The sequence below is a fragment of the Diadema setosum genome, chromosome 2 (genome assembly GCF_964275005.1).
Source record: "Diadema setosum chromosome 2, eeDiaSeto1, whole genome shotgun sequence".
Taxonomy (NCBI): domain Eukaryota; kingdom Metazoa; phylum Echinodermata; class Echinoidea; order Diadematoida; family Diadematidae; genus Diadema; species Diadema setosum.
Genome location: NC_092686.1, coordinates 22,495,357 through 22,519,204, shown reverse-complemented (window position 1 = coordinate 22,519,204; position 23,848 = coordinate 22,495,357). Strand labels below are relative to the sequence as shown.

At 37.0% G+C, this 23,848-nt stretch overlaps 1 protein-coding gene across 1 annotated transcript in view; it reads right to left on the bottom strand.

Moving 5' to 3' along the window:
- Positions 1–15,209: 15,209 nt before the first annotated feature.
- The window catches only part of LOC140240881 (uncharacterized), a 78,677-nt gene continuing 70,038 nt past the window's right edge, over positions 15,210–23,848 (bottom strand). The window contains exons 2-3 of the mRNA XM_072320663.1: positions 23,274–23,650; positions 15,210–15,325 (exon numbers count right to left, since the gene is read on the bottom strand). Coding sequence (XP_072176764.1) covers positions 15,210–15,325; positions 23,274–23,640 — 483 coding nt within the window. The 5' untranslated portion in view covers positions 23,641–23,650. The remainder of the gene's footprint in view (positions 15,326–23,273; positions 23,651–23,848) is intronic.

Sequence of the window (23,848 nt, the reverse complement as noted above, 5' to 3'; positions counted from 1 at the left end):
TATTTGTATTTAATTATATCAGTTAACTTGTCAACAGCCTAGGCTTATTAGCAAGACGTCTGCCTGTGCCTAGCAATAATTCTCCCCAGCGGTTTTTATTCTCTTACACAAATGTAAATATACGGGGCTTACACGCGAGTACCCAAGTCATCGCCAAAGAAACAGAGTCCACAAACATTCACGGATCGTACCGATATTTACCTTGAAATTCAAGTCTTGGCTACAGCCGTATGTCCTCTACCCATTCGCTCATAGTCGGTAAAAGTTGTTTAATTCTATTTATTTTTAATTAGCTAGCGAAAAAAAAAATGTAGACTCTAGTTGTCACAAAGCCAGTTGCGTCGATCGCTGCCAGCGCCAGAGATAGTTAGCTGGTCGGCTGGCGCCGGGTGGTAAAAGAATTGGCTGCCGCTGGCAACCTTGCCACGCACGCAGGGCGCTTGCCGACCCGGCCTGTTTGGCCCCCAGTTATGGCGTCGCCTCAAGAGGGCGCATTTCCATGAACAGTCGCTTGAATCGGTCTATAACTTTTGTCATGCACTGCCGGCCTGTATCATTATACAAATATTCAATGTTTATGAGTGCGACGGTTCCGAATATTACATGAGCGTGCAAGTTTAACCGTTCTATTCAACGACGCGAAGCGGAGTTGAATAGAACGGTTAAACTTGTACCGAATGTAATATTCGGTACCGTCGCACGAATGATAAACATTGAATATTTGTTTTATACAACACATAATATCGAAATATTTAGGCATGGCCTACAGTTTGGACCAAAAATAGATATGTTTTAACCCTAAATAGGTAGATCGAGAACTACGTATGCGAAAGCCTACGCCTAACGTTAGGCCAACTAGCGTACTGCCACTACTGGCTCGATCTCTGGTAGGCCCCCTAGGTCTTGAAAAAGGTCTAACTACACCCTATATAGCTAGGTCTAGAGAGTTTGCTTACCTCTATTTAAAGCATACTGTATTTGATCACTTTCTTAGTATTTGCTGCTGCATTTCACTCATGATTAGCAATGCGCTGAGATCCTCATCAGAGACGAGAACAAAGCTCGGGTGAAAAGAGGTAGGTCTACGTAGCCATGATAACGTAGTGGCGCATGGCCGTGCGACGTGCGTAGATACGGTGACCGGTGGTGGTATGGTACACATAAACGGTTGTTGCGTGCTGGCGCAGCGCAAATCCTACGGGTGCGCGTATGCATCAATGCCAGCTAGCTGTACGATACACAAGTTCAGTGTGTCCTAAGGTCTATTGCACTGCCGGCTCGCTTGTAACGTTCAATAGTCGACTATTGCACTGCCATTGAGTGTGAGCGTTGGATAGCCGATTCCTCTGAATGTCATGTGACCAGCATTTATCCAATCAGATGGCAAGATTCCATACACGTGTTGTATAAAAGCATGTATGCTATTTTATATGCTCTGATATTGAACGGTAAAAATTGAGCGGTCAACAATACGCGTTTTTAATGCGCCGCTAAAACGTCCTATATAGATGATAATAAATCATATAACGCATACTACATGATTATTGAATCACATAATGCATACTACATGATTATTGAATCATATAATGCATACTACATGATTATTGAATCACATAATGCATACTACATGATTATTGAATCACATAATGCATACTACATGATTATTGAACCAATGCATACTACATGATTATTGAATCATATAATGCATACTACATGATTATTGAATCATATAATGCATACTACATGATTATTGAATCACATAATGCATACTACATGATTATTGAACCAATGCATACTACATGATTATTGAATCATATAATGCATACTACATATTATTGAATCATAAAATGCATACTACATGATTATTGAATCATATAATGCATGCTACATGATTATTGAATCATATAATGCATACTACATGATTATTGAATCATATAATGCATACTACATGATTATTGAATCACATAATGCATACTACATGATTATTGAATCATATAATACATGCTATATGATTATTGAATCATAAAATGCATACTACATGATTATTGAATCACATAATGCATACTACATGATTATTGAATCATATAATACATGCTATATGATTATTGAATCACATAATGCATACTACATGATTATTGAATCATATAATACATGCTATATGATTATTGAATCATATAATGCATACTACATGATTATTGAATCATATAATGCATACTACATGATTATTGAATCACATAATGCATACTACATAATTATTGAATCATATAATGCATACTACATGATTATTGAATCATATAATACATGCTATATGATTATTGAATCATATAATGCATACTACATGATTATTGAATCATATAATACATACTACATGATTATTGAATCACATAATGCATACTACATGATTATTGAATCATATAATGCATACTACATGATTATTGAATCATATAATGCATACTACATGATTATTGAATCATATAATGCATACTACATGATTATTGAATCATATAATGCATACTACATGATTATTGAATCACATGCATACTACATGATTATTGAACCAATGCATACTACATGATTATTGAATCATATAATGCATACTACATATTATTGAATCATAAAATGCATACTACATGATTATTGAATCATATAATGCATGCTACATGATTATTGAATCACATAATGCATACTACATGATTATTGAATCATATAATACATGCTATATGATTATTGAATCATATAATGAATACTACATGATTATTGAATCATATAATGCATACTACATGATTATTGAATCACATAATGCATACTACATGATTATTGAATCATATAATACATGCTATATGATTATTGAATCATAAAATGCATACTACATGATTATTGAATCACATAATGCATACTACATGATTATTGAATCATATAATACATGCTATATGATTATTGAATCACATAATGCATACTACATGATTATTGAATCATATAATACATGCTATATGATTATTGAATCATAAAATGCATACTACATGATTATTGAATCATATAATGCATACTACATGATTATTGAATCATATAATGCATACTACATGATTATTGAATCATATAATACATGCTATATGATTATTGAATCATATAATGCATACTACATGATTATTGAATCACATAATGCATACTACATGATTATTGAATCATATAATGCATACTACATGATTATTGAATCATATAATGCATACTACATGATTATTGAATCATATAATGCATACTACATGATTATTGAATCATATAATACATGCTATATGATTATTGAATCACATAATGCATACTACATGATTATTGAATCATATAATACATGCTATATGATTATTGAATCATATAATGCATACTACATGATTATTGAATCATATAATGCATACTACATGATTATTGAATCATATAATGCATACTACATGATTATTGAATCATATAATGCATACTACATGATTATTGAATCATATAATACATGCTATATGATTATTGAATCACATAATGCATACTACATGATTATTGAATCATATAATACATGCTATATGATTATTGAATCATATAATGCATACTACATGATTATTGAATCATATAATGCATACTACATGATTATTGAATCATATAATACATGCTATATGATTATTGAATCACATAATGCATACTACATGATTATTGAATCATATAATACATGCTATATGATTATTGAATCATATAATGCATACTACATGATTATTGAATCATATAATGCATACTACATGATTATTGAATCATATAATACATGCTATATGATTATTGAATCACATAATGCATACTACATGATTATTGAATCATATAATGCATACTATATGATTATTGAATCACATAATGCATACTACATGATTATTGAATCATATAATGCATACTACATGATTATTGAATCATATAATGCATACTACATGATTATTGAATCATATAATGCATACTACATGATTATTGAATCACATAATGCATACTACATGATTATTGAATCATATAATGCATACTACATGATTATTGAATCATATAATACATGCTATATGATTATTGAATCATAAAATGCATACTACATGATTATTGAATCATATAATGCATACTACATGATTATTGAATCATTGAGTCAATTAAGATCGCCGAAACTGATATCTGCTTTCTTCCTGTCACGTGAATAGTCTTTGTTAACAGGTTCACTATATTACTCAAAAACATGTAGATGTGGTTTTCTCGCTGGATATACTCTGGCCGGAGAATGGTAAAGTTTCATTTTAACATTTATGGTACTTCAACTTATTCAAAATTATTTTAGTGTGTTCTTCCTCTTTAGGTTTCGTTCCCTTGAGTGCATTAAACCAATTTTAGGAATGAGGTTGGGTGTGACTTGCCACCCTGTTATACTGTACTTCGTTTCATCTTTTTTTCCCCTTTCGTTTTGGCCGCGATTGAGAGCAATTTTAGTAATTCATACTACCTATTCATCTATTCATTCATTCATTCATGTGTGTGTGTGTGTGTGTGTGTGTGTGTATAAGTTGCATGTCTAACAGAAATATATACAATTATGAAATCTTATACAGAAAATATGTGCATTCATACGTTAACATCGGAATGTACAATACATTTACAAAAATTAATTTAGTAAAGAAAGCAAACATAGTTTTCATGAGTATGTGAAAATGCTGGAAATCTGAATCTTACATACATCGAATGGAACTGGAAAAAAAAAATATCGAGAACCCATCCTTAAACGTACAGTTTGTAGAATTTGAAGGGAAAAAACTTGGTTATAGGCTGATATGAATGAAGAGTGAAGGAAGGATTGGCAGTGGGAAGATAAATATTTTATTGTTTGGTGATTTGATGGCGAATATTGACAAGACAAACTAAACCGATCCCGGGAGCTAGAAGAGGCCGAGGAAGAGGAGCAGGTGCGTGATCGGATCGAAATCTTGACAGCGGACTCGTCATCATCCTCAGGTGGAGCCAATTGCTTGCGACATCCATGAATTTTGATTCAGTAAACATCCGCTCTCATATTTAATCAATGATATAACCAACGCATAGATTGGAATGAGGTGGGCGGGGAGGGACTGAAATGTCGTTCCTGACAGGCCGCATTGCCGACAATCAAGCCATAAATCTCCCGTTGTACGAATCTATCTCCATTCAAAGACGTAGGGATCTCAGTATGTATGACCAAGGTCAAAGAAAAAGAAGAAGAAGGCAGCAAAGAAGAGTCCATAATTATGCAACAATATTGTATTGATGAATGTGTATCACAGCGCTTCACAGAATAAATAGCAAACTTATATTGCACGGGTAGGAAAAATTACAGATGAAAAGTACGAAATGTACATAACTGATCAACTAATATCATTGAAGAGAAAAAGTCTTCAAGGACTTTTGGAAAACTGATGGAGATGGTGATTCCCGGATACTCTGGGGCTGATTCCATATAGGCGTGGGGCAGCAGCCTTGAAAGATGAATCTCCGACTTGAGTAAATTCTTTGGATAGACACATAGCAGGATTGGATTTTGGGCAGACCACATTCCTTGATTTCAGACTGATAGCGTTGAATTAAATTCTGAAGGATAAGTTGGAGCAGAATCCAGGAGACATAATAGGGCCTATGGACGCTTTTTTTTTTCTTAAAGAGACATGATACCTTGCTAAAGTTGTAGAATACCTCAACTGATATTATCGCTTAAGGTATTCTACAACTTTTCAGCTTTAACTCAGTCGACAAGATGTTAAGTAGATAATAAGTAAATAATAAAAAAGGAATTTATTGTTGATGGCAAAATATTATATTTCCATGTCACGGAAATATAAATCTAGCTGGATATACGGACAGTTCGCGTGTGGCAGTGTCTTCCGGTGGCTTGACATTTCATCGAGTTGTCTGTCAAAAACAAGATAAATAAATAAACTATATCTATGTAGCCAGCTATCGCTCTACATTCCTAACCATCTACTTTGTCTGTTTGTCTGTCTGCTTATCATTTGTTTCCTTCTGTGGACCCGATCTACTACTCTCTGTTGCTCAATACGCCTTTCATCATTATCATCTTTCGGTGAGTTGGCTCAGTCGGTAGCGCGTCTGCCTCACGATCCTAAGGACCCGGGTTCGAACCCGAGTCTGGACTGAGCAATGTTGTGTGTAACCATACCGTCCCCTCTAGCAAGAGGCAAAACACTCTGTCCCTCGGATAGGACATAAAATGGAGGTCCCGTGTATGAGAGAGTAACAACTCATGCACGTAAAAGATCCCGTTTCATTCATTCATCGCAAAGTGCAGGATGTTTAACCCGGTGAAGTGGTCCAACCTCACATCCAACTGGACCCCATGGAAGACCAGCTTACGTAGCTGAATATGGGCTATCCAGCCATCTTCTCAGATGGAAATGAACAAACAAACAAAACATTTTACATGCTTTTTACCAACATTTTCCCCTCTTCACGTGCCCTCCGTTTGTTCGTACCTCGCGTTCAATCATCACTGAGAGCTGACTGGAGGCTACATTCTGCGTGTCTAAAGCGGGCCTTTGTCGTGACTTCGCGCCAAAATTATTCGAGGTGCATCTTTCCCGACCACCCCAGGATATTCCACTTGACCCGTGATCAACGCATGTCAGTGAATTAGTTGGATCGTCCTTGTCTCCGGACAGTTTCTTGTGCGGAAAATGGTCTGCTGTTGGTTTTTGTCAAAAACGAACGAACATGTTTCGAATTATATCAATCAAATTGTAATATCAAATGCTTCGACGGCGAGGTGCTTTTGGCATGGAGTATCCTTCTGTCTTTTGAACGAGTTTCCTCTCTGTGAAAGGAAAAGCATCTGCACACAGCTCCAGATACATGCGAGAATCCGTATCAATTAAATGTTATACGTGTGTCATTCTTGAAAAAAAAAGATAATGTCATTTATAGTTAAACATGAAACAATATTGGAACTAGTAAACTTTGTGGTGGCAGTGCGTATAGCGCTTGCTAAGCGAGCAGTCCTAAAAATTATCCAGATTTTTAACCAATTATGGACAACGCACAAGCAACGACGTAACTATGCACGAATGGGCGAAAGTGTTTTCAGGTCAATCAACATTCTTCTCGACTTACGGAGATCTGGTGAGATGTCCCAATGGATCCTACGAAGTTTCAGAAGCACAAACACCAGAGTTTTTGTTTTCGTTCTCTTAAACGAAATACCATGTGTCTTTTTTTTTTTTTTTTTTTTTTGCTTTTGCTGCTCCATGACAATAACAATAAAGAAAATAAATGTAAAAACAGAGTTCTTTGTCTTGCTCTAAAAGTTTGGGAATATCCGATAAAGAATACGCTAATGAACTCTTGCCGAAAGATGGACAGGCTAATGGTGAAAAGGTTAAAAAGCGAAAGAGGTTGGGGTGGGGGAGGGGGAGTGAAACTGGTTAGTATTTGTCCTGTTTGATGAAGAGACGAGCCCGTTGAGATTGGCGTGCGCTCTACTGACGCCCTGGCAAACGGGAAAAGCAATTAAAATATTTGTTTATTGAGGTGGTGAGATGATTGTGTTTCAGCTCCCGAGAGATCGGGAGGAGGTGTGGTGACACCAGAAAGCGAAGGGTTGGGTGGGGCAGGATTTGAACCATGACACACAGTGATGACCCTTATGGGAGATCAAGGAGATGGGTCTTAATTGGGGGGTTTATTGTCACGTCGAAATCGTGGATGGTCACCTTTTGTAGCATTTATTGCTTTGTTTGGATCATGGAACGGAATACACTAGCTCTCAAAGTCTTGGCGGCCCAGAAACGTCACCAGTTTTAATCCTTATCGAAGAGAAATCACTAATGTTACAAAGCAAGTGACACGTCTGCGCTTTTCAGATATAATGTGTTAGTCATTGTTAGTTGATTTTAATCCATGCTTGATATTGAATCTAAGATATTCGTTGGCACATCTAGAAATATCACACACATGACGTCTGTTTATAACTGTCGAGTATGTAGTTTACTTTTCATGTGTATAATGGTTAATTTTACTTTGAACTGTCGACGAATGTTTGCACACATAGACGTATATTCCGACGTAGACGTAGTGATACTTCAGACAGAGCATCGTACTTAATCCCCTACTAGTACCTGATTCAATCGGCAAAAATTCATCATCGCTCAAAGTTATGAAATCAATTTTTCATATGAGTCAGGTGAGCAAATCTCGGGAATTGACTTAAAATATTTAGTTCCGCATGCACTTTGTCTTTTGATAATTTCTTTTAAATGGGTTGGGGGACCGGTAAGGGATGTGAATAGATCTTCGTGCATGCATATTGCCAACATCAATCAATTATCCCATCCACATTGCTGGACCAATCGACACCCTACCAGCCCTCACGGCCAAGATAAGTGGGACGCTGTCAGATTTCCCGTCCCAATCAATTCACGAGACCCTCCATCAACACCAATTTTACCTTTTGTCCAAGAGTTACCTCTGATGCGCCAAAAGAGTGCGACAAGACATACGAGGTTGGAAAGCCCTTTTGCGAATCGCCTCTTATATGTGAATCTTCCGTATCCCGAAGCTTATTGATCTCCGACGTTTTTACAAGCTTTCACAGAATTCTCATAATGAACAGATATTTTAGCTGCAAGCGACATGGACTAAATATTGATAAGCAATTAAAATATTCTTCCTTGTCTCATATGATTTCACGAAAAAATGGGAGTTTGAAAAAAAAAAGAATTATAATGATAACGCGTTTAGCCCTAGCTATAGGGAACATCAGTCAATACGCCCGACCCCCCCCCCCCTCCATTCGACATTTGTCTCTAAATTATGCGATGTACTCCAATATGCAACTTTGTCGGCAATCAATTAACCATCCTCTCCTTTCCACGCCACCGTCCTCAGAAGACATTTTGTAATTACATCCAGGATCGTCCGGGTTAAACGAATTAATATCTTCGCTTTCGTACTTAACTCCAAATTGCGGCGACATTTAGTCGCGAATGATAAGAGTTGGGTGGAGGTGGGGTGGGGGGGGGGGGCAGCGAGGCCATTAATAGTTTAAGGTACACATACCTGAGTGCAATTCAATATGAAGGCAGAACCTTTAAAGACGAATATTTTTCTTTGATCCGTTGATCCCCTGGAATCACCTATAGAAGAAAGTGATTAAGGTAGGGCAGGGTTTTGTGTCTACTGTACACATAACAATGATCAAACATGAATGAATATGCAGGGTATGTTGTATACGTGAAATGCCTATAACAATGCGATGCTACGTGAAATACTATGTGATACTATGCGATACTATGTTGCATGAAATATACTATTTTGACGTTTGTAATATCTATGTATATTGTTTGGAAATAAAAATAGAAAGGGATGAATGAAAAAAATATATCTTGTGTATCGATGATGCATTTCTTCAACCCATTTTTCTGTCTATCGAATAATGTTCTCGTGGATGTTGCCTTCGATTCAATTTTGGTATCATGACGACGGGCTTCTTAAAGATTTAAACATCTAATTTTCAAATTCTACATTGAAGAGAACATTATTAAGATAATATGTGTCTGTTGTTAATTGTAGTTGAGAATCCTAGAATAATCACTTTTAATTGACATTTGAACATAATCGAGATTAAGCTAAAATCGCACATCACTTTCAAGTCAAACACTGTGGCGTTTTACCACCTCCTCATGAAAGTACAAACCAGAATGATAACGGCACAGCCAGGCGGCTTGGTTGCCATGGGACCACTTCAGTAGCATTATCACTGGTCCGTGGTGTAATGCGTAGATTGATGGTGGAATAAGTGGACAGATTTTCGTCGGGCCGCCCAAATCCCCGCCAAATTATCATTCATACAGATGACCTGGTTTGGAAGTGCTTTCCGATATCAAATGTTGATTGTACGTGTACAAGCACAGCTATAAATGCTAACACACACACTTTATAACAGACACGCACACACACACGTAGACACACACAAACACACATACAAACATACACATACCGCATGTCAATCTCTAAATGTTCACATGATCACGGAAGCGCAACCCCGAAATGGGACATTTAATCAGAAGACCAGACAAAAGCGGACGAAGGAAAAAAATAAGAACAAAACCAGAATTTTCTCGAGTTGACCTGACAAGATGGAGAGTATGACAAGACGAGAAGGTATGACGTCATTCCTTCTCCTCACATTGGTTTCTGAGAGAAAAATTTCCAGAATGCCATCTTGTCGATATGGGCCAAAGGGCTAATTAAAGTCGAGCTGACGAGATCAAGGGCGTCTCGCTCAAATAGAGGTGACAAGACGAGAACTCGACGAGACTCCCATCCGTCAAAATCAAAGCAGAAAACCAAAACAAACAAAGTTTACCCGAGGAGATTCAGTGTTTCATCATCTTCTCACCTTTTCCAAGAATAATGTCGACATATCTATACTCTCCAATCTTGCTCTTACTGGTATGGAGTCTAATTTGCTTCCTCTTGTCCACGACTAATCATATGACTAACGACAAGAGTCAGAAGCTGGTCTCTTCGTCTCCCTTCTTCCAAGTCTCCTCTACTCTCTTCCCCCTTCTCCCTCATTCTCCTATCTCGTCCAAATCTAGTCAACTGAGCAAGAGCCGTGGGCTTATCATCACTCCATGCGATCCGAGACACCTAGAAGACGAGCTCATAACATCCGTTCTTCGTCTTTGTTAAATATTTTTGTGTTCTTTGTCATGGTTTCTCTCATTATATATTCATTTAAATATATATATATATATATATATATATATATATATATATATATATATACTTTATTACTTGTATTTCGTTTAAAAACTTTTACAATATGGTTTTTCAAATGTATACTTTGTATTATTTATCACCATTTGTTGGATGGTAATATCAAAAATATCTTGGTATACTAGCAGCGATTTACTTCTTTTTATGATCAACACTCAGTGATGAAAATACGAATTGGCATTGAGAAACAGAGTGAAATCAAACCAATAGAATAATAGATATTTCATTGAAATCTAACGTAAGGAATAAGAAAGTTATCGGCATTGAAGATACTTACATACATATTTTAGTGAAGCCGTAACATCGGTCGCAAAAGCACATAGTACCAAAGCTAGTTGACGAAATGATGTCATCCCCCATAAATTGTGTGTGTGTGTGTGTGCGTGTGTGTCCGTATGTCCTTTTTTTTTTGCACAAAAATGCCGTCGATACTTTTCGTCGACGATGCAGCAACACTACTACAACCAAACCAATCATACGTTATCAGCACTGAATGTCATTTCCTTTTTGACTGACAAAAAGAGAAGAACACTCGTCTTCAGTTCATTTTAATACAAAAACATCTTTATTCAGTAAAGTAGTATCATCAAATGCAATGCAGTGCATGGCCAACATAAAGCTTATACTAAAACATTTCCAATCTACGGTAGAAGGGCACTACATGTATTTGCATCAGAATGAGAGATTCATCATAAATCACACACACCCACACACACACACACACACAAGGAAACAGTTGTAAGCCGAGTTGCTTTCTTAACAATCAGCGAAACATCCATAAACTGGATGCATGCGATAACTTCTTTGGCCATGCTGGAAAAAAAATCGAGCTGCGTTCTTCAAACAAATAACTATATAATGAAATATCACAGAGTGTCTGTGGTGGATAGAATAGGAACTTCACTGAATGAATCACTTATTACTGATCAGGGATGTAAATTAGGATCGAAAAACTTATCCTGCACGATAATCACAAAGATATCTATTTTGCATGAAACGCCGTTTTCTGGGCGGAAATTTAAAAAGTGTAAGAAAATCAAGATCTATATAGTATTCAATTCAACACAAAACAATCAAACGGTTCCACGGTGAAAATTTGTGTCTGGTCTGAAAATGGAAGAAGGGAGACAAAATAATCAAATCCAATTTCAGACGAGATTGGTTTAATCAAAAACAAATACAATATACGTACATGAAACGTCATGGTGAAATTAAAGCTACATTATCTACGTCATCTCCCGTAATCTGCGATAAATAAATTCGACAACGACCATCAATTATAGCTAACATGGTGCACTAAATGATAGCTTCACACACATATTTTGTTTATTACAGAAGTTCGAGGAATCCTAATCTTTTTTTTTTTTAAACTGTCAGCTGGTGTGCTAATCCTGGTTCTGTTTCAGCCGTTTCAGCATGTTTAGCCGTTTAGCTACACAAAGCTGCAATTGCATTCTCGTCGAACAAACAACTCTATTCGATTGGCTACCATGATTATATCGTGATCTAGTTTCCATGATTTGGTGGTCGGCATGCCGTCCGAGGCACCCAGAACACACGTAATCCGTTCATTTAGCTTCAGCAACACCGACGCGACGGACGGACCTACTCGTCGAAAGATAAATCCACTCGCTGAGAGAGAGCAGCGACAAAATTGGAAGATCAAAAACACCTGAATGAAGGGTCTAGATGAACCTTTAAAAACGAGCAGCATATTCTAACAACAGAGAATATTATGGCGCCATTCCGCCCACTAATCATTGAGACTTACTGGGCTTGTTTCCGTAGAAATAATTACGCATCAGCAGATCAAAGGTACGAGAAATAGGGCATTGTTTATCTGTTCCATATAGAAGCGGGAAACTAAAAGAAAACTAAAGGCTCCGGATTAAGAAAACCTGCATGAAGACAATCATTTCACGAACAGCATCTATATATAAATGCACGGCAATGGAGCAGTGGTTTCTCTTCCATCACTTCGACACTAAAATTTCCAGACACACATACTGTATTTTGGTTAATCTATCCCAAACGAGGGAGAAATTGTTTATGCTGTGTCATTTGTGATATTTGCAGGAAAGATCACAAGGGGAATTACGCAGCAGTGGATATTAACTTGTAGATGTACAATTCATTATCAACCCCACGGGGTCATCCCATGAGACCGACTACCACGAGTCATACAGTCCATGAGTTCGACACTAAAAAAAAAAAAAAAAAAAAAAAAAAAAAAAGGTCCACGAGTAATACAGCTCACGAGTCATACAGCCCATGAGTTCGACACTAGGCAAATAAGGCCAAACAGCTCACGAGTTCGACATCATAACATGGGTCTTAATGTGTCGGTCTCGTGGGCCTTGCTTGCTTAGTGTCGAACTCATGGGCTGTATGACTCGTGGACTGTATGATTCGTGGACGTCGAACTCGTGACGTGCACCCCACTCTTCTGGATACACCAGGGCAAAGGAGGGGAAATATACCCTCTCCTCGTTGTTCCTGCATGTTAAAACATATCTTTGTCAATGTTCGTCAGAAACATTTGGGACTGATTACAATGATCACAATATCAAAAGAAGTCCAGGACAGCTTTCGAAACAAAACAAAACAAAAAACCTCCAATTAGATTTCTTGCTTGCATCAACCTCTAGGTGCACACTTCTCCCTCTCATATTATCATGCAAATCACTTCTAAAGCTCAACCATTCACTACACATTACTCTCCAACAAAGAAGACACAAAATATTTGTTTTTTCACTGATGCAACGGAAATATTTACATATAAAAGTACAAAACATTTTATGCAAGTAACGGAGCACATTTACCGACATGTCATAACATTTACCACTTATTTAGTTTCATAAAGCGGAGAATATTCTTAGACCATTTAAGAACTCTTCAATAGCAATCATTATCACAGTCATCTATATCAACTCCTCAATTGGTTTTAGATAACACTGTTCATAATACACGATCCCACTATTGTAGCTGGAATTGGATAGATTTTGGGTCATACATGTATCACATGATTTTATGAGACAAGAACGTTTGCTTTACCTAAACTAAGGTTAAACAAACGCTATACGTTGTTCATTTATCCGTAGTTTGCGGGTTTAAAAATGAGTGTAAAACAACCACCTCCATAACTATATCTGGTGTACTCTCATCAAGGATGTGTGAAACAAAAAAAAATCAAATGAATAATCAAGAAGAAATATAAAAACATGGAGAGGTGACATTAAATAGCTTCATGATATTTTGCTGCAGGAACATACAACACAATCGAAATAGCGTTTATTCACGATACACCAGAACAGACGTCTTGACAGTGCGTCTTACGTGAACACAAATTCTTCATCAATAACAATATCATATAATACAATGCCGGTCAGTATGTCAATTTAGATGACACACATACACGCAAACACATACACGCAGACACGAAAACATTTACTATGACACATCCATTTTGCTTTTTTTTTCTTCATTCAACAGCATATTTTTCCCCATATCTAACAAGTCAACATATTTCATGACATCCCCTAGCTTGGAACATTACAATAGTGAGGAATAAGATAAGCAGGAATAGAAGGAGGTATACAACTGATCACATCCCACATAAACAAGCCATGGTTTATTAATTCGTGGATTCATTTACTTGCTTATATATTTATTTATATTTGGTGAAACCGCCATTGCATCAAATTCATTCCCTAATTGAATGAAGAGGACGTCATATAACAAATGCGTCGGTGTTATGCATGAATTCACGGGCATTTTGCAATATCGGCTGAAATATAGGGCAAGTCCTCCAGACTATTTATTTACTTATTTGGTTCGTGTTTTTTTTTTTTGAATGCACATGGCCTGCCCCTAAAAGACATGCCAGATCGATTCAATCTAGCTCGAGATTGGGATTTACATGTGTCGAAATAATCTACTTCAATTGACACTGGCAAACTCTGATCATTACACGTGGTTAGAGTATAAAATTAGCGAAAATGAGGGAGCAATCCTATGATCACATCAATAAAAAAAAAAGACATGCATAGGGCGGCAAATTTGGGAAGAGACATTTTATCCTCAATGTTGTAATTTTATTCGGTTTGAACAGAATCTACCTTCCATCGCTCCAACATTAACGCGTAGGTTTGACCTTTGACCTATATCTCTACAGCATTGCATTTTATACCAGGCCTAAAATCCCTAGCAACAGCCTCTTGAGCGATGTCAGCATCATGCAAGCATTTAGCTTATTTTCTTGCCGCTCGTAAACGAATCTGATGATGAAATGGCAAAAAGTCTTATGTAGACTCTCTCCGATGTTAAAAAAAAAAAAACAAAACACCAAACTGATGGCCTCGTGTGTACGATGATATTTCCTCGACCACGGGAATTTAGACATCGTCGCCAATGAGGTCGCGTATCATGTCATCGACTCTCTCGACTTCGCCCACGGCCGATCTGAGCCACGGAGCGTGCTCGAATTCGTCAAAAGAGATCTTTTTATCATCTGCAAGACAAAAGAAAACAACAACAAATATCATAAGTTTTCGCGTCTGAAAAAAAAAATGAAACTGAAACCGTTATTATTTCTTCATCTCGATAAATGTAAAACCTAATGAACCCCAATATACTAGATATGATTACATTATATGCTATTCTGTTTAAAGGGACTGTACAGTACTGATTGAGGTGGGGATTCAGGTTTATAACATTCTTAAGTGAGATGATGAGAAACCTCTTATGAAATATGAAAGAGCATGTAATTTTGAGAAGGATTCAACGTTTATTTGATAAAAATTGGTTTTCAAAAGGCTGAGATATCCAAAAAAGTGAAAAAAATAAAAGGCAACAGGCCGCGCCTTTTATAAGAATATCTTTGTTTCACCTTGTTTTTGGATATCTCGGCCATTTCAAAACTGATTTTCATCAAATAAACTTTTGATACCCCTTAGAATTGCATGCTCTTTGACATCTCCTTGAGTGGTTTCTAAATATCTCGCAAAACATTAAAAGCTAAATCCTCACCTCAACCAGAACTGTACACACCCTTTAATGTCATTGTTGTAATGATCTCGTGGTGCTTATTTTCTTCTCTTTTTTTCTTTTATTTAGAAATTAGGTATGACGACATCGTATTCTATGAGTAATCATGGAAGTCCCATGTATGTACCTATCACGGTATTGGCGACAGTAGTCGCATTGGGGTGTTCTCTCCTCTACTTGGTTCAATGACAAAACCATCTGCCTAGAGGAATGAATGGGATGAACTTTTAAACTCCCCAGCAACGACAAACATTTAACCTTGCCTACGAATGTAAAGGCTGATGACCTTGGCGTCACAAAATCATCCGCCCCTCAGTCTCAGGTTGATTATCACTGAGTGTGCGTGGGTAACATTACGATTAACGCCATTATGCACTAGCTATCAGCTTTCACCATTACTATATTGCCTGGATGTGCGTTGGTATCTCTCGTATTGCATGGTAATCACATTGTAGCAGATGGTACAACGATATTCATTACACCGCTTTCCTCCCAAAAAATGCTGTGTTTCTTATCACACGTTTGTTCAGAAGAATTGTTATCAGAGTGAAACGAATAAAACGATATGAAAGTCAGAAATTAATTTCAGTTCAAGTGATTTAAAGCTAACCGTGTGGGATTCATAAATTTTCCTCCACCCAAAATTCTGTCATAAGAGATGGGTCTCAGATTACTAGCTCGATGATCCTTGTACTTACTTCATGCGTGGGTTTAAAACTAGGGAAAGAAACTGAATTTCATTTCAGAAAATAGCCCAGAAATCTATCAGCATGGGCATTTCATAAACACTGTCAAACAATTCAGCATCAATAACAACATGACATGAAACACATGGTATATATATGACAATGATATCAATTTTCGTCCATGAAAAATAGAGCGAACGTACTTTGCCGTAGGAGTGATGACATTTTGTCACAAATTGCCAGCAAAATTGATAATAAATCTTAACTTTCTAATTCTTTACCTGGTTGTGTATCAGTTGAAGTATCATGATTATTTTGTTTAACTATATTTTGAAAAATGATAACAGAAACAAAAAAGAAAGTGAGTGTCTGTATGTGTGTGTCTGTGTGTGTTCATTGGTCTGTTTGTCTGTCCTCAGGTGAATGTGCGTAGAGACGGGAGGGGAAGGGATGTGGAGCCAGAAAGAAATGGGGGTGTGAATTGAAATTACGCGTGGAGAGGGCACCACGGCACGAGCTACCTTGGTTCATTACCTCTTTATATGTGAGACAGTTATGGGTCAGACAGCAAAGCGAAATAATTGAATGGAAATTCCAGACGGACGTTCAATCTCTTCTTCTTTTTTTTTCAAACCCGACTGAAACAATGGGTTAATACGTGGAATTCGAATGCACGACATTCAATTTGCTTGGACATTCAAAGGCCTGATATTGAAGGAGACCCCCCAGATGATTTTAAAGGACAAGTCCACCTTCATAGACATGCGGATTGAGTGACTGCAGCAAATTGGTAGAACACATCAGTGAGGGTTTAAGGAAAATCGGACAATCCGTTCAAAAGTTATGAATTTCTTAACTTTCTGCTCAGTGACTGCTGGATGAGAAGACTACTACAACTTGTGATGTCACATGATTGTGTACAAAGAAATAAAAAGAATATAAAGAAAAATCAACATGTTTTCACTTTTCTCGCATAATAATAGAACATTTGACTTGCCTCTTTCAGAAGACAGAGGGATCACCCTTAACATACGTCAGTGAGGAGTGGAGGAAATGTGCACTTTTTTCAAAAAATAACACTTTGTGAAATTCTCTTTATATTTTCCTTATAATATCGTTCTACGCATGTGACATCATACACTGTAAAGTAGTCTTCTCATCCAGCAGTGACTGCTCAGATACTTCAGAAATTAATAACTTTTGAACGGATTGTCCGATTTTCCCTGATTTTTCTTTCACTGATGCGTTCTACCAATATTGCTGCATTCTCTCAATCCACATGTAGAAGGTGGACTTATCCTTTAAGACTTTTTCATTGGAACATCTATGAACTGGTTATACATACAGAGTTTTAGAATGATTGCATAGCGATTTGGATGAGGAATAAGAATGTTTTCGAAATTCATAACAAATCACAATGAATGAGGATGATGACGGAGCAGCTTCAAAAAAGAATGCATGACTGGGTAATCAAGGAAGCAGAACAGACAAAAAAATGCATAAATTCTACACAGGTTAACTTGTTATGTAGTAACTCGGTTAAACAACTTCCTGACCAAGTGATATTGGATAATTCTGTCATTAAAGAAGTCAAGACCACAAAATTTCTTGGTATTACAATTGACAATGAGCTAACTTGGAATTATCATATTGATAACATTTGCGAGATTGTTTCAAGAAATATTGGGATATTGTCAATCACGTTAAACGGATTCTCCCTAAGTCAGTGCTTCTTATGTTGTATTCAACTCTCATTCTACCATACCTCAATTATGGCGTAATGACATGGGGAAATGCAGTACAAACAAAAATAGACAGAGTTCTTCCGTTGCAGAAAAGAGCAATGCGATTGATGGTCGTTTATTGTCTTGTTGATGAAGTTCACAAGTCTTATAAGAGAGTGGGTATCTCCCACTCAATGAGTGACCGATGAATACATGAACGCTCGTGTCAACTAACTTCAAAGAACAAAATCATTCTATTTATAGTATTCTGAGGGTGCAGCACATGGTTCTGTGGAACATTTTGTATAACACCACCTAGCAACAACATAATGAATATAATATCGTGCATGCTCCACCCCTTAATAATAATTTATGCAAACCATCATCCATTCAATTGTTGGTTACATTGCTTTAAGCACTGATCAAGCATGTTCAAAAATGACCACCAGGCTGACCACTAGACTATACTTTATTTTGTCTTAACGACTGTCCACTACCACCTGGCTGGTCATGATGGAAAATCCCACATACTGTATGTGTATGTGTATGTGCTTCTCCCTCCTCCCTGGGATTAGCATCCTTCCCAAAACTTTCCATAAGTTTCCCCAAACTCGACATTTCTTATATATTTACTTGTAACAGTTTTTACTGGGGGAACAGCCGAAACTTTCCACAAATTTCCAAAGACTCAACATTTTTTTTTTGTATTTCTTCATATTATGGTTTGCAAAGGAGAAGACGGTTTTCTGCTGAATGATCATCTTTTATACCATAGAGCCAATATGGCGGCTGCAGTATTGATGCACTAACTATATGCTGTACAAAATGTTATCCTTTTAAATGGCCAATATTCAATTTCATCAATTTGTGGAGAATGTGTGACACAGGGTTGATCCACTTGCTCTGTCACAAACTTATGCTGTGTATATTTATGATACAATGTCTACTATGTGGGAAATGAAAAAATTTCATGAATTTCATGAATAAATTTCATGAATTTCATGAATTTCATGAATTTCATGAAAGCAAGTATGTCTTTGTTCAGTGTAGAGCGTATCACACTTTTGGTTTTTCAGAGTATTGGTTTGTCTGCTCTAGGACCACAATATCTTCCACAAATTTAAACATGGCACTATCGATTTATGTATACTACATGATGTGACATTAGATGAGTTGTCATGGAATGCCCCTTTAAACGAGGCATTCTTCCGTGGACAAACGGTAAGGCGCATATACACGTATAGTGGCCCAAAACGTTAATTAAAACACGTGTATAGGTGAAACACTATACCTCTCATCTTTCAGTGCAATTAAAGCCAATAAATCATAATGATAGAGTGTGATGTAATCACAATAACTGCTTAAACATCACAATAACTGCTTATCACCTCTTCACTTCACGGACTATCGGTAGCTATAATATGATATCTCCAATATGTGTCTCCTATATGTATAGCTATCAATTACTCCCACGTGTTGATCCTTTTCTGCTTATCAATTACCCACGATCATATTTTATTGGCTAAGTCTTAATAAAGCGACAGAAAATTAGAAGTACCATCAGAATTCCTCGGAAAGTCTCTTACTCAGACTGTAGGCTGATTTCATCTTCTGTGTTCCTGTTTGGCGCTATATCATGCGTCAGTCGTTTGTTGTTGTTGGGTTTTTTTGCTTTTGTTTTTTGGTGGGGGGTCCTCTTCTTCATGTTCAATGTCCTAACGGACAATGAGAAAGTGAGTTATGCCATGATTCTCTCTGAGACATCTGATTTAATGAGCAAAACGGAACATGTTAGAAATTTGAAGGAAAAAACCATTTTCTTAAATAACGGGGAAAATAGTAAATTGTCATATTTTCTGAGAAAGTTGTTCTTTTCTGAAAGGAGAGATAAAAATGCTGTCCAGTGAAAGCAGTGTGTGATTTGCAACTATTGGCATTTTAGATAAAGTGCCTCAATTCTATATTCCTTTTGACCACTTAAATTGCAGATTTGAAAAGAACCACCATGCAGTAAGCGAAAAGTGGTTCGAAAGTATAACCATCCCTGGTCGATGGCACTTATTATTTGATGAATAAACTAAGAAAGTAATATAATACTGGCCAGGACTGTGATTAAGGGAGTTGGGGACAATTGTATCATGTCCGGATATACGCAGCTTGGTACGGCTATTATTAGAGACACGAATGATCGAGATGATCTATTACATCGTAATTCTAAATTTCGTGCAAGATACGATTTACGTATAGGATTTATTGGAACTGTGCTAGTCCGCATAGCATGAGTCACACCATCGATCAGTATTCTGAAGGCATAGACCCATCATTTGAGACATTTATAGCATTTAGTTCAATTAAATTGTATCTGTTATATCCCTCGTTTATTCATATCAATTATGTAATTTGTTCCTTTCTTCAAGGGATTGTACAGTTTCGGTTGAGACCTAACTTCAGATTTCTAACATTTATTGGTAAGATAATGAGAAACTTTTTATGAAATATGAAAGAGCATGTAATTTTAAGAGGAATTCAGCGTTTATTTGATGAAAATTGGTTTTGAAATGGCTGAGATATCCAAAAAAGAACGATCCTAATAAAAGGTGGGACCCAGCTTTTATTAGAATCGCTCTTTTTGTTTTTGGGAGCCTCAGCCATACCAAAACTAACCCCTTCACTTGATATCTTTGGTTGTTTGTTTGCTTTGTTTGTTTGTTTGTCACATTGTCATGTTATACCATTGTCATATTTTATGTATGCATGTTTTATCAAGTGAAAATAAATGAAATGAAAAAATGAAAAAGAAAACCGATTTTCATCAAATAAACTTTTAATTCCTCCTAGAATGGTATCCTCTGTACTATTTCATAGGTGGTTTCCTGGTATCTCGAAAAAAAGTTAAAAGCCAAATTCTCATCTCCACCAATACTAAACTATCCTTTCTCTACTTCTTTTGTTTCCAATATATCTATTAGTCATTCAGAACAAAATATTATTAATATGTCTTATTTCCCCGGAAATATGAGCGGGCAGGAATCGTGAGTCATCTCTGGAATTGTTCTACACGGTGTGGACAAAGTGAAGAAAGCATCTAAAATATGAGACACCATTGTCACCTCCTGGTTTATGGCTGCCTATTTTACGTCGGAATCAGTGAAGGATTGTTGGTGGTAATGGATATGATTCAGTAGTATCCCTTGCCCATAGAACAACAAGGGGGGAAAGATGATGTTACGATCGCGTCAATAGGATAAACCACTTCATGTTCGAGTTGAAAGCAGTTACCTATCAGTACGGAAATTTGCGAAACTTCAGAAGTTCTATAACTTTCTTGGTTTTATTGCAAATGATTGACAAATCGCCATTCATCGACGTAAACGAGCATCAATTATACAATGTTATTTTTCCTTTTTCGTGTTTTTTCTTCTTCAGTAACAGCCATGATAAAAATCATGGACATAAATACATGGGTCCCATCCGAAAAAAAAAAATGTATGCCCATGGTTTTCATCACGGCTATTACTAAAAATCATTGAGTAATTTACGTCGATGGAAGGTGAGTTGCCAATCATTTGCAATTTTCTCTGATTATCTATCATGCTCACATGGAGCATCTTCTGTAATGGTGTTTTGCTCGATTCCGTTAAACATATTCATAAAAGTGTTAATACAAGCATAGAATAAACTTTTACGTGTCTTAAAACGTAAACCAAGCTGTAATGCAATTATCTGATGTTGTCCACATGTGTCTAGACGGGTCATCCGCTGACTCAATGGAGTATTGTGATGGCTGTGATCAAAATCCACGACTTAAGATGTCTGGAATGCACCCGAGACAATCAAGAAAGCATGACAGGATATTAAAATGATATAATAAAAATGTTTTTCACGATTTGTGGCAAAACAGGTAGGCAGAGTGGCTGAAATTTTGGCATACCATTTTTTTTTTTTTTGTTCTATTGACTCAATTTTTTTTCTACTCCAAGTGAACATAATGCACACTGAGATGGGTAGTCGCAAATGAGTGCTACAACCTTTAGGTATGTCATGCTTTATTGGCACTATATATTATAAGATACACATCGAAATTATAAAGTAATCATTTCAAAAACTTTGTGGACTCTCAAAACTTTGGTTCCGGGTGTCGTTATTGTTGTTGTTGTTGTTGGGTTTTTTTTTTTTTCGCTTTACTAATGAACAATCTGTGTGCGACGTTTCAGCTTTCTTTACCCAGACGTTACTTAGGTATGTCTCTATCTGGATTTTCATTTACATTTCTTTTATGAACATTTTCTTCTTACAAGCACGTTTCTTGCAACTGACAAAACATGCTTCAAACATGCAAAACATGCATAATTTGAAGTTCATGTCATCTCTCTTTTCCTTATGAATTGTATTTGCTGTCATTGTGATATTGATGGTATACGGTTGATACGGTTGACCTCAAAGGAGATTAAAAAAAAAAATAATAAAGTGGGTCCAAAACAGAGAAAAGTTCTAATAAAAAAATCTTAATCACTTTGTGGTCAAAAAGGGGCATGAGCTACTTAGCGATCGAGAGAAATGGGTAAATTGTCAGTTGATTAGGAAACAGTATTGTTACAAAATGAAAGATGGCAAAACATGACCAGATAACTGGACTGGTCATTAGGACAGACTTTATTATGACAAAGGTCAAAAGCCGATCAGATGGTGACATAACTGATTCCTTTCCCTGAATATTCCGGAATGAGGAGGTTTCACAATCGCTGTGATTACTCGATTATATTACATCTTAATGACCAGTCCAGTTACCTGGTCATGTTTTGCCATCTTTCATTTTGCAATAATGCTGTTTCCTAATCAACTGACGATTACGGGATGCTTTTAAAAGTAACTGACGCTCATTTAATTCGTGAACCTTTGTGAGTGAAAAACTGTGTGACACTGGAATTTTTTTTTTGTCTGCTCACTTCTGCTGCCTCAGATTGAATTTGTGAATGGATAAATGTGGTGGAGAAATGCTTACGGTTTGTGTCGGCTGCGTTAAACGCCCCCTCAGCGTTGAGCTCGTTTGTTCCCGTGACAATCGATAGTTCTCTCAGGCTGACTTTGCGATCGTGGTTGCGATCGTACATCGAAAAATGCATCGGCAGATTCACGGCTTGAAATTGAACTTGATTCGACAGCTCCTGTTGAATTTCGTCAGGCAGCCCAATAGCCACGTCAGATTCGTCAAAGTCAGACTCATCATTTTTCGGGATAGCGCCATCAGCGTCAAGATCCGCTAGGGTGAGTGGCGGTCGTACGTGTGGGCGTGCGAGGACGGACGACAGAAAAGAGCACAGAAGCGTCGTTGTCATGGCAATATACAGGAGACTCCCAAGACGATCCATTGCGACTGTTCTGCAAGATATCAATAATAAAAAAAAAATGAAATGATAATACATTTCATATTGGCATGGTGAGAAAGATGAAGGAGCGAGGAAGTGTTGGAACATGAGTAGGAGGAGGAGGAGGAGGAGGAGGAGGTGGAGGAGGAGGTGGAGGAGGAGGAGGAGGAGGAGGAGGAGGAGGAGGAGAAGGAGTAGAAATCATGAAAGT